The following is a 10,588-nucleotide window of genomic DNA, read 5'->3' as shown; positions in this document are numbered from 1 at the left end:
GGCTGAGCAGAGGGTGGCTGTGCAAAGACACTCCTTGAAAGAGTTGCTGAGGCCGCTAGGCCTGAGCTGTGGTTTGCTTGAAGGAAGAGTTAACTTTGTGGAAATGTTCAGGGTGGCAGGAGAGGATATATTGTTTCTTAATATCCTTCCTAACTTGTGCTAGCAAGTTCCTGTACTTAGCAGAGTTTACATTCCCCTTCTCACGCACAGCAGATAACTGGTTGCAAGCTCGTGTGAGCCTCTCACTATTACACAATTCAATCTGTCTCAGATGCTGGGTGTAGCAAGCACTGAATTGTCCCAGATTGAATTGTGCGTTTGTGGTAAGTCCCCTTGAATCCCTCTTTTAAAAAATTAAGACTCCACACAAAAAAATAAAGACTCCACAGTCTTATTCAAAGATGATAAAAGAAGTTTACTCACATCAGTTCACAGCTGGATTCCTGAAAGCAGACTTAGTTACAAATACGTACATGTGGATCTACCCCATATGGGGGAATAATCCCAGTGCTCCTAGCTGAGAGCTAGCAGAGCAGTCCTAGCTAAAAGCTGGTCAGACAAAGAGGTGAAAAAAGAGGGGGGTTTGCTGTGTGACTTATCCTGTTATTACCTGGACAGGTAAGGTCACGCCCACCTATCACATGCAAAAGGAAGGATGCTCAAGCCAGGAGGAACAGGAAGTTTCAACTGGCTTGACCAAACATTCCCTTGCATGTGTTCTCTAGCATTACAAGGAATGTTGTTCTTGACTGCCTCTCATGGATCACATCCCACATACTTCACCGGCCTCGGGTGAGTAATTGCTTGGTCGAGGACCCCAGCCCTGACATCCAGCAGGGGTGGGGAACCAGCCATGATGTCGAGGGTGAGAAACATAAACCTTAAGATCATTCCTTTACTGTCATAGCTTTACCTAGGCCCCTTTCCCGGCTTACGGAAAGCATGCTTTGAAGAAGAGGGGTTGCGAAACAGCAAGCAGGAATTCTTGAGTCTATCTGCCGGGACGTGGCCGCGGCGTGGTCAAACCGCACCCAAGGCAGAGGAGCTTCCTTTGCAACTTCCACTTGGATTTGGTGCTGTTTAGGTGGTATTGCATGGGGTTTTTATTAACCACCTTGGAACCTTTTGGGGCATATCGGCACATCGCAGCCACTCCTTGCAGGACCTGGAACCTGATCACATGACACAGGACTGGGAAAGCATTGTCTGTTCATGCTGGGGAGCAGGAGTGCGAGCTCCTGGGGGCCGAGCCCTTTTGCCCTCCCTATATTTTCGGGATAGGGGCAGCGCCCCCCCCCCCCCCCGCCAATGTCCCCAAAGCGCAGAGGCAAAGCCTGGAGCTGAGCATGGCTCTGCTCTCAGCTCCTCCGGGGTGTGTGGTTGCCCCCTGCCATCACCCTCTCAAGCTGGCGCCTCCGATGGGGAGAAGATTGATTCTCTGCTTTGCCCCAACATGATTACTTTCGTTTAAACCATTCCTCTGAATAAAAACTAGATGCACTTTCACAGTTGGTCTAGCCCAGGCATCCCCAAACTTCGGCCCTCCAGATGTTTTGGACTACAATTCCCATCTTCCCTGACCACTGGTCCTGTTAGCTAGGGATCATGGGAGTTGTAGGCCAAAACATCTGGAGGGCCACAGTTTGGGGATGCCTGGTCTAGCCAGTAGTTGGCATGGCCAAAGTTTCACACTCCCAGGAATAGTTTAATTCAAGCTGTTTTGATTAAGTATTTGCCACTCTCCAGGGAACCTAATTAATGCCTTTCTTTCTAACTTCGTCCACTTTCATGAAGTTGTATCATGATGTTCTTCTACATCTATCTTATCACACCGTTTTCAAGTGGACCTGATCCTTTCCCGATATTTCTTAAATTACATTTTTCCTTGTTGTTGCCCTAGTGTCATCAGCCTGACAATGGCTGGTGCATCATAATCTTCACCAAGGCGCACACAGGGACCGGCTGTTTGCACAGATCTCAGCCCAGAGAACCAGCAGTGGCAACGGCGGCAGCATGAGTGACCCAAATGCTGTGCCCGGACAGGGCTCTAATCCCAATTTGGTTTCAAAGGCAGTCAATACTGACCTGAAAGGGTAAGAGAGAGACTTCATCTCCAGCAAGAGCATTCAGGAGCAGGGCCGGCTCTAGGGGTAGGCTGGGTGGCGCGGGGCGGCAGGGCACCGGCCCGGCAGGGGGGCGTCGCGTGGCAGAGCCGCGCGGAAGCCGTGCTGCGCCCTGCACCTGCCCACCTTAGCTGCCAAGTTTTTCCTTTTCTCGCGAGGAAGCCTATTCAGCATAATGGAATTTCCCTTTAAAAAAGGGAGAACTTGGCAGCTATGCCGCCCACCAGCCGTGACAAGAAACGGGGCGGGGCGGAGGTGCCGGAGCTCTCTCCGCGCCAGGGCGCCCGGCATGGTTGAGACGGCCCTGTTCAGGAGTAGGTGGGCGGGCCTTCCTGTTCACTGGGGGTCCTGATCACCTTTTCTCCCCCCACCCACCCACCCAATGGGTTACCAACCACAGTAAACCATTTTGGAAACGAAAGGTGCAATGTTAAAGATTAACAATCTTCTTTGGAGATCACTTGTAGCCGAGTAAAGTTGTCTTTCATGAACACGGTCTTAACAGTGAGTCTGTAAATGACTGTGGAGGCCAGTTCTGGATCCACACGTCCTTTAACATTAGGGATGTAGGTTTCCGGGTGGGAGTTGATCGTGGTGAGGGTTTGCCAACTGTGCCTTCCTCTTAGCACATTTCTTGTCGTGAGCTTGAGCGTCTTCAAAGCCCATGACCCCTTTGATAAAGGCTGTTCTCCAATTGGAGTCCTCGCAGGCCAATGTTTCCCAATTGTCTGTGTTTATACTATATACAGTATTTTTCCAATTTGCCTTGTCTTAAAACCTCTTTTGTTGACCACCAGCATTACGCTTTCCATTTTTAAGTTCGGAATAGAGTAGTTGCTTTGGAAGACGGTAATCAGGCATCCGAACAACACGACCAGTCCAACGAAGTTGATGTTGAAGAATCATTGCTTCGACAATGGCCATCTTTGCTTCTTCCAGTGCACTAACAATAAAGCAGGCCTGCCAAACTGGGCTGATAGTGCAATCCTATTCATACCGGTATCTACTCACCATTCAAAGCTCTATGGTGCCACTTTAAACATCCATGCCACACACACACAACCCAAGAATCCTGGGAGTTGTAGTTTGTTAAGGGCGCCGACGGTTGTTAGGTGACTGCCTATTCCTCCTGCAGAACTATAGTTCCTTGAGAAGAGGGATTGATTGCTCAACCACTCTTGAGAATTGAAGCTCTGTGAGGGGAAATGGGGTGTCTCCAAACACCCGCCAACACCCTTCACAAGCCACAACTCCCAGAATTCTTTGGGGGAAGCCATGACAGTTTGAAATAGTATCACAGTGCTTTCAATGTATGGGGCGGATATTCCTTTAGTTCCAGGTTAGTGCGTATCATAAAGGGGGCTATCCTTCAGCTCATGGACCAAATTAGGGTTGCCAAGCTATTTGGGGCAAGCCATGCCCAGCTATTCTACACCTGACACCATGCGAAGGGCAGACATCCATGGCTAGTAAACTGATTAATTCCAGAAGATTCATGCAGGAACTTGCAAAACCTGACAGGGTTTCAGGCCAGGAATAATATTTTGGTTCAATTCTTTCCTAACTGTGCGATTTGATTCCGGACCATCACCAAGGAGAGGGGTAAATATTGTTTGTTTGTTTGTTTGTCTTCCTTTCCTCCAAAGACCCCATAGTTTCCCCATCTCTGCTTATGCGCAAAATCACCCTATGGTAGGGATTGTGGCAGGCCCAAATTCATGGCCAAGTGCGGACTTGAACTTGAATCCCTTCCACTCTGGTCCGACACTCTTAACAACTGGACCGCCATGACTGCGAAGACTAAGCCATGTGCTGGTTCTTTTTGTCATATAAATAGCATTTTATGGATAAGTTCAGTTTGTCAAATTAGGGGTGGGGAGGAAGGGAATTGTTCTCCTCTTTGTTGTTCGTCTCCCCCCTCTGTATTTAAATAAGTTTTAAAAACAACAACATCCACATGAGATATATGTAAAACCAACTCTGCCATGTTCCAGGCTGATCCATTGCCATTTGCCAAGCTTTTCGTACAGACATGGGATGATTCCAAAGCTCTACGTGATGCCCTGGAAACAAGATATGAAGTATCGGGAGATTGCTTTAAAGGTAAGGGAAATACATTTCTTCCTTGGAGACTCTCATTTTAAGGAGACTCTCATTTTTAGTATTTTGAAAGATACTAAGCATCAACAAAGTACCTGTTGAAGTCACTGAAATTAGAGCATTTCTCATCATTAACATATATATCATTCATATGTAATAATTTTATTTTTTAATACCCCGCCCATCTGGCTGGGTTTCCCCAACCACTCTGGGCGGCTTCCAACAAAATATTAAAATACAATGGTCTGTTAAACATTAAAAGCTTCCCTAAACAGGGCTGTCTTCAGATGTCTTCTAAAAGTCTGGTAGATGTTTTTCTCTTTGACATCTGGTGGAAGGGCGTTCCACAGGGCAGGTGCCACTACTAAGAAGGCCCTCTGTCTGGTTCCCTGTAACTTGGCTTCTTGCAGTGAGGGAACTGCCAGAAGGTCCTCGGCACTGGACCTCAGTGTGCGGGCAGAACGATGGGGGTGGAGACGCTCCTTCAGGTATACTGGACTGAGGCCATTTAGGGCTTTGAAGGTCAGCACCAACACTTTGAATTGTGCTCAGAAACATAAAAACATAATAAAATGTCAAACATTAAAAACGTCCGGATACAGGACGTTGAATGATGTATTTATTGTTCAATCATATCCTCCATTGTAACTTTTCTTCTTCTTCTTCTTCTTCTTCTTCTTCTTCTTCTTCTTCTTCTTCTTCTTCTTCTTCTTCTTCTTCTTCTTCTTCTTCTATTATTATTATTATTATTATTATTATTATTATTATTATTACCCTGATACAGGAAGTTGAATGATGTATGTATTGTTCACTCATATCCACCATTGTAACTTTTCTCTTCTTCTTCTTCTTCTTCTTCTTCTTCTTCTTCTTCTTCTTCTTCTTCTTCTTCTTCTTCTTCTTCTTCTTCTTCTCCTTCTTCTCCTTCTTCTCCTTCTTCTCCTCCTCCTCCTCCTCCTCCTTCTCCTTCTCCTTCTCCTTCTCCTTCTCCTTCTTCTTTCTTACCCACCCTTCATCCTAAGGTCCCGGGGCATGTTAAAATCTAAATTACAGTATTAAAAACATTTTCAAGCAAATGACAATCACAGGAATAGGATGAATCCTGAAAACATACCTCTCAGATGTCAAAGACCAAAGCACAGAGGCAATGTTAAGATATAAATAAAGGCTGTTTGAAGTTGGTATTTTGGTGACATTGCAGTTCTTTGAAGAAAGCAATTGCCCTTTGAGGATCTTCTCCCTGAATTAGACTACTACTACTTCTTCTTCTTCTTCTTCTTCTTCTTCTTCTTCTTCTTCTTCTTCTTCTTCTTCTTCTTCTTCTTCTTCTTCTTCTTCTTCTTCTTCTTCTTCTTCTTCTTCTTCTTCTTGTGTCCTGTTGACTACACAGAATAAGGAGTTCACTCCATGCTTTATCATATACTCCACTGCAGATAAAGCTCATTTCATGCCATCTTGCAAAGCAATTTCCCCTAATATGATGCATCTCTGTTGGCGATTTTCATATTCTTTTTACACACTGAAGGAACCACACTGCAAAACCAGAGAAGTACAAATCCCAAAGGATTTCCTGAGTTCATTTTTGCTTAATTCTTAGTGTTTCATTATTGGCGGTGATGTTGTTATTTATTGACAATTGCTTGAATTCTTTTCCTTAGCATGCTAAACTTGTTGACCTTTATACCGGCCCCCTTGAAGACAGTCTGTTTCTGGAGAAGTGTGAAAGGCATTGTCATGGAGAAGACCGAAAGCAGCTTCTTCAGAAAGTTCCCTGTCAATTGACCGTTCAAGACATTCCCATTTATTCCCATCTTTCTCGATACCATAAGTCCATGGTGGCTTATGGCTTCAGGATCAGACTCTGAGGGGCTTTCCTCCAGCGGCAGCGGCAGCGGCCACAAATTAAACAATGCTGCATGAAAACAGCCCACGATTTGTTCACCCATTTTCTAATTCTGCTAACCTTTGCTCAAGTTTGTAAGATGCGCTTAAACAATCCAGTAGTAAAACTAGGCACTTGACAACCTTTGAAAACCTCCTCCTAACAACAAAGGGACATGGCAAGGGGATGGTATCCACAATATACAAAATACTGCTCCAAAATCCCACAAACCCCCTCAATGTAATCAAAAACAATGGGTGGATGACGTAGGCTATGAGATTAACCTCACCCAAGGGACTAGGCAACCTTGGCTCTCCAGATGTTTTAGAACAGTGGTTCCCAACAGGTGGTCCGCGGACCCCCAGGGGTCCGCGAGCTATGCCAGAGGGGTCCGCAAGATGCTATTAGAATAAAAAATATATTAAATATATTTCGTATGATAACAGATTTTTTGTTTGGGCCGCTTCCTGCATGAGCAGAGTCTAGCGCAAAACTAGAATTAGATAGAGGCAGTAGTTCTGCTGTATGCCGTTAGGTGGCGCTTTACAAACACTACTGTTTTGCAAAGAGGCAGCGCGCACATTCTACTAACGCTCACTTCCCCAAGATGCTTTGCGCGCGTCGGCTTCATTTGTGCGCTACTGCGCAGGTACCCTTTCTTCTCCATTCCCCTCCCTCCTCCCTGGCATGCACTGCCTCTTTGCAAAACAGTAGTGTTTGTAAACAAAGTGTTGTTTTTCGCGGAAGCTACAGTTCGCGTAGTTAAAAATGGACCGTTGGTTAAAATGTGGTTCGTTAAAACAACAAAGGCCTACAGATAATGCATTTGATGTTCAAGCAAGTAAGTCAGTGACTCTTGAACCAATCTTGTCAGTGTCCATTGAACCTAAATCGTCGGCGTCCCTTGAACCTAACCCTTCCAAGATCAGTGTTAAGCTTACTGGAAAAATTAGATTAGGAATTAGGAATTAGGAATTAGATTTAGGATTAGGAATTAATGGGGGTCCTTGTCACAATAGCGGCTCGATGAGGGGTCCTCGAGAAAATTTTGTTGGGAACCCCTGTTTTAGAACTACAACTCCCCTGACCCCTGACCATTGGCCCTGTTAGCTAGGGATCATGGGAGTTGTAGTTCCAAAACATCTGGAGAGCCAAGGTTGCCTATGCCTGGACTAGAATGTGGTCTAAACCTCCCTTTCAATCCATATCGGCGAAAAGAAAAGAACTCACTCTGAAACTGATTTACAGATGGTACCTAACACCACAGAAACTAGCGCTGATATGCCCAGGAACATCACCAAAATACTGGAGAGGATGCACCTCCACAGGCACATCCCTCCACTCCACATGTGGTGGGAATGTCCCAAAATACAAGAAATATGCAAAATAACTAAGCAAGCATTAGAACTCACCCCAGAACTGGCCCTATTGAACCTCTTCCCAGATAATAATGCCCACTGACAACACAAAGAGCTCATAGCCCACCTACTTTCAGCAGCCGGAAGCAGCATAGTCAGACACTGGAGAGACCTGTCAGGAGTGAACATGGACCAATGGTATCAAATAGTATGAGAAACAGCCTAACTAGAAAAACTAACCAATAAACTGAAACTGACATGGGGACAAATAAAAGAAGACTAACCTGATCCAAAAATCCACACCCACACCAAATGAAGCGCAAAAACAAATCTCACTACAGCCAACCAAAGACAACCAACCAGACCCACATATATGTATTTTTTTTAAAAAGTTTGTAAGGTGTTCCGTTAAACAAATGATGTGACTTTTTCTTCCTTCTTCCTGCTTGGGTGAATTTAAAATTTGATTGGCAACCACTTCCGGAGATTTGGGCTAGGGTTTTTCCTTATTAAAGAATCGGGTCATTATACAGGGATCGTTTATGACAGGGGTCAGCAACCTTTTTCAGCCTTTTTTTGCTGCCTAGCGCCTGTTTTATTTATTGCTTATGACTTTTGTTACGTTGGTAATTATGTAAATCCTGTCATGTTTTAAACCGCCGTGAGCATTGTTTTAACCATGGAAAGGTGGCATACAAATTAAATGATGATGGTGATGATGATAATGTGAGGAAATTGCTTTGAATGCTTTCAAATGCTGTACAACTGCTAATGGTATTATTTCCATAACACTTTCCCCAAATGCTCAAAACACTTTCCGATAATGATTTAAGCAGATACGCCAGATGAAACGTTGGGCTACGTGCGGAAGGGAGAAGCATTTGATGAGATCCTTTTAGATTGCCCATACTATTTACAAAGACCATTAAGCGCCGGACTTGGCTGTGAAGTGTAATAGTTAAGTGTAAAATATACTGATGCACTGAGATACCTTTAAAACTCTGCAGTACTGATACAAATACATAAGTCTGAGCGTTTATTTAAATTAATTCCAGATTTGGGGGTCTGGGGAGGATTTATCACCAATAAGCACACTGCAGGGAGAAGCAATTTTTAAACAATTAAGGACTTACGGTTCTGAAGTTGCCATGGAAACAGACAAGCAGAGTTTTCTTAAAAAAACAACAACACTTAACTACACTTTATATGTGCTCAGTATTGTCCATCTACAGAGATTATTATTATTTTTTAAAAGCAGGTATAATCATTCTAAACAGCAGGTGTTAAAAATCCCCCCCCTCTTGAATAGAAGTAGAATACATATGATTGGGGTTCCCCCCTTCAAAGTTACACGGTCGATAAACTCAACATCATGTAATGCACTATTTATAGCAAGAAAGGGAGATTGCAGTCAAAATAGTTATTAAACCATTGTGACTTTTTCGCTCCTCTGTCAGCAGTTCCATATAAGGATTTTTAAAAATCCAAGAAGGTATACATCGCCGTTCTTTTTCCAATTGAGTTCACAGCAATGTACTGTAATAAAAATTATAATTCATGAATCAACGCAAACCAGAAACAACCGCTTAGAAACAGCCCAGCATCACCACTATTACAGAGGAAGGAGACAAATTTCAGGAAAATCAGATAAGAAACGCCTGAGGTGCAGCAATATACAATATCATTTGCCCCCCTCCCTTCAGGTACCAAAGAGAAATGTAAAATAATACAGTGGTACCTCGGTTTATGAACACAACTGGTTCCGGAAGTCTGTTCATAAACTGAAGCGTTCATAAACTGAAGCGAACTTTCCCATTGAAAGTAATGGAAAGTGAATTAATCCGTTCCAGATGGGTCTGCGGCGTTCGTAAACCGAAAATTCGTAAACCGAGGTGTTCATAAACCGAGGTTCCACTGTAGTTAGAATTTTGAGTTCCACTTTTCATCTGAAGTAGGGTCGCCATATGTACCGGAAAATTCCAGTAATGTCTGGGAAGTGGGGGCTAAATTGGCACTCAGAGTTAATTCAATAGTAAATGTCCTAGATTTTGTCTGTTCCCCAGCGGGAGCACTGTGCAACGGTCGGTTCCTTGTTGCCTCTTAGATGGCGATTTCGGAAGCCCAGTCGCCCCCCTTCCGTCCGCCCCCCCAAAAGCTCAACAAATTTTGGGACTATCACTCCCAAAAGAAGCTGAGCAACCATGTCTGGAATTTCTTGAAATATGGCAGCCTTATTGGAAGACCACCAGGCACTGCTTCTCACATGTAGGCATCATGACCCACAGTAGCTCATTGCAGGGCTTTCGGTGTAGCTGCCCTTGTTCTGTGGAACAGCATCCTTGTTGAGGTGCCTTTGGCACTTGTTATCTGTCCTTGTTCCTTATTAATTGCTTTCCGTATCAGGGGTGTGCGGCGAATTTTTTTGTGGGGGAGCAGCTGAGGGACAGAGGCACCAGCTTGTGAGAGGGATGGGGGGAGACCCACGTCACACGTGTGACGTCCCGATGTTGTGCGCATGAGCCTTGTGCCTCCCCCCCCTAAGCCGGCCAGGAGCTTCCCGGGCTTTGCCATGGAGGTGCCAGGGCTCTTAAGGGATGCTGAAGTCTCCTCCTAGCTCCTTCCCGGAGCCGGGTGGGCTTTGGGAAGATGGCAAGGTGGATCTTGGACCCAGTGGCATAGGAAGGGGGGTGCGGTAGGGGCGTGCGGCCCCGGGTATCACCGCTGAGGGGGGTGACAAAATGGAAAAAATAAGTATTTAAAAAAGAAACTTATTGAAGCTCCTCTCCGAGAGGTGGGTAAGGCTTCCCAGGTCCCGGATGCCACCCTCCTTGCCTTGGGATCTTCACCCCGCCCCCGTCCCCCCAACCCAGGTGGCCAATCGGCTGTGGGCTGGGCAAAGGCAAGGAAAGGACTGATGCTGCCGAGGCAGACATCCTGATCTGCTGAGGCCGACTTCCTTAGCCCCCCGCCAGCAGCAGTTGGGTTTTCTTGGCCGCTGCAGCAGCCTGCCTAGGAAACACCAGCCCACGGAGGCCAAGGCCACCTAAGGCGGCCTACAGAGGCCAAGGTAGCCACCAACAGCGGTTGGGCTCTGGGGGTTGCAGACGCCATGGACGAGCTCCTGG

The 10,588-nt window shown here is 45.5% G+C and overlaps 1 protein-coding gene across 1 annotated transcript; it reads left to right on the top strand.

The window, feature by feature from the left end:
* The first annotated feature begins 1,606 nt into the window (after nt 1–1,606).
* On the top strand, nt 1,607–6,088 carry SPMIP10 (sperm microtubule inner protein 10). The gene is made up of 3 exons (XM_035099669.2): nt 1,607–2,093; nt 4,118–4,226; nt 5,882–6,088. The coding sequence occupies exons 1-3, from the start codon at nt 2,014–2,016 to the stop codon at nt 6,086–6,088; spliced, it is 396 nt and encodes a 131-aa protein (XP_034955560.1). The 5' UTR covers nt 1,607–2,013.
* The last annotated feature ends 4,500 nt before the right edge of the window (nt 6,089–10,588 follow it).

The sequence above is a fragment of the Zootoca vivipara genome, chromosome 11 (assembly GCF_963506605.1).
Source record: "Zootoca vivipara chromosome 11, rZooViv1.1, whole genome shotgun sequence".
Taxonomy (NCBI): domain Eukaryota; kingdom Metazoa; phylum Chordata; class Lepidosauria; order Squamata; family Lacertidae; genus Zootoca; species Zootoca vivipara.
The sequence above is the reverse complement of the archived record's forward strand: the minus strand, read 5'-3'. Positions and strand labels throughout refer to the sequence as shown.

Bases quoted from the DNA above. Each gene is read 5' to 3' on its own strand.
- SPMIP10 (XM_035099669.2), top strand. From the start codon at position 2,014: ATGAGTGACCCAAATGCTGTGCCCGGACAGGGCTCTAATCCCAATTTG. The intron at 2,094-4,117 runs GTAAGAGAGAGA...GCCATGTTCCAG, and splicing joins GTCAATACTGACCTGAAAGG to GCTGATCCATTGCCATTTGC. The intron at 4,227-5,881 runs GTAAGGGAAATA...TCTTTTCCTTAG, and splicing joins ATCGGGAGATTGCTTTAAAG to CATGCTAAACTTGTTGACCT.